General features: G+C 50.5%; 1 protein-coding gene across 1 annotated transcript; it reads right to left on the bottom strand.

Moving 5' to 3' along the window:
* Window positions 1-502: 502 nt before the first annotated feature.
* QC761_305145 (uncharacterized protein) lies at window positions 503-849 on the bottom strand (the record flags this gene model as incomplete). Its single annotated transcript, XM_062877659.1, has 2 exons — window positions 503-649; window positions 706-849. The coding sequence occupies 2 exons, from the start codon at window positions 847-849 to the stop codon at window positions 503-505; spliced, it is 291 nt and encodes a 96-aa protein (XP_062733455.1).
* Between the last annotated feature and the right edge of the window lie 340 nt (window positions 850-1189).

The following is a 1189-nucleotide window of genomic DNA, read 5'->3' on the forward strand; positions in this document are numbered from 1 at the left end:
GAGAAAAGATAGATATAAGATGACTTTCCACCGCCTCCAGAATCGTTGCATCGCCTATCCCTATTTGAAGAGAGCAAACGTCCAGCTCCGACATTCAGACACAAAGACATATTCAAAGTATCTCAAGGTTTGGTTTTGTATAGTTACAGTATCATACAAGGTATCATGAAATGAAAAACCTAGCCGCAAACCCCCACAAAAACCCATGAAGACCCCATAAAAAACCGTGAAACCGCCCATAAAAAACCATGGAAACCTCCATAAAAAAACCCCAATAAAAGCCCCCCGCCCAATAAAAGATCCCCAGTAAAAGCCCTCCTTAAAAGATTGCCATAAAAGCCTCCAGACAACACAAATTCCCCGCTCCTAATAACCCTTTCGCTTTCTTGATCCTCTTTCTTCACCCCCCTTTTTCAAATACCTCAAAGACCATTTTCAGAAAGCCAGTCACCGGGCGCCCCATCTGGAGACCCCGGGATGACGTCAAGGATATCCGATAGATTTACCATGTTGTCAAAATCTGGGTCCCAAGGGAGGGAATCCATATGGGCCACTCCGCCTCTCTCCTCTTGTCCCCCGGCTGTATCCTCGGCTTCCATCTCTCGGCTTCCATCTGGCCTTGAGCCTGTTCGGGGGTGCCGGAGATATCCTTGAGCATATCATGCATGTTGAGGGGGTGTTAATGCCCAAGTTCCAAGGGAGGACATCACTGCCGTTCAGCCCGCCTGCCTCCTGTTCGCCTTCGACGTTGTTGTCGGCTTGGGCTATCTGACCTTGAACCTGGTCGTGGATTCCGGGGATGCCCTTGAGGATCTCGTCCATGTTAATGTTCTTGAGGATCTCATCCATATTGGTGTGACCTTGCGGATATCGTCCACGTTGACGTCCTTGAGGATATCCTCCATGTTGATGCCGTTATCAAGGCCAGAGTCCCAACGGGGGCCCACCATCGCCGAGAAATCCGCCAGTCTCCTGTCTGCCCTCGACTCTATCTTCGGCTTGGATCTGACCTTCACCCTGAGCTTGATCCTGGCCTTGATCTTGTTGCTGGAAGTGGGTGATCGAGGTGATCATCGACGTTGCTCTCGGGCTGCTCTTCGGGCCGGTGCCAGTTCATGCGAGGGATCATGTGGGAGTGATCTGGATTATGACCATCCCATTTCCATTATTCTGCACAACCTGATCGGGG

Source organism: Podospora bellae-mahoneyi, chromosome 3, assembly GCF_035222275.1.
Source record: "Podospora bellae-mahoneyi strain CBS 112042 chromosome 3, whole genome shotgun sequence".
NCBI classification, from domain to species: domain Eukaryota; kingdom Fungi; phylum Ascomycota; class Sordariomycetes; order Sordariales; family Podosporaceae; genus Podospora; species Podospora bellae-mahoneyi.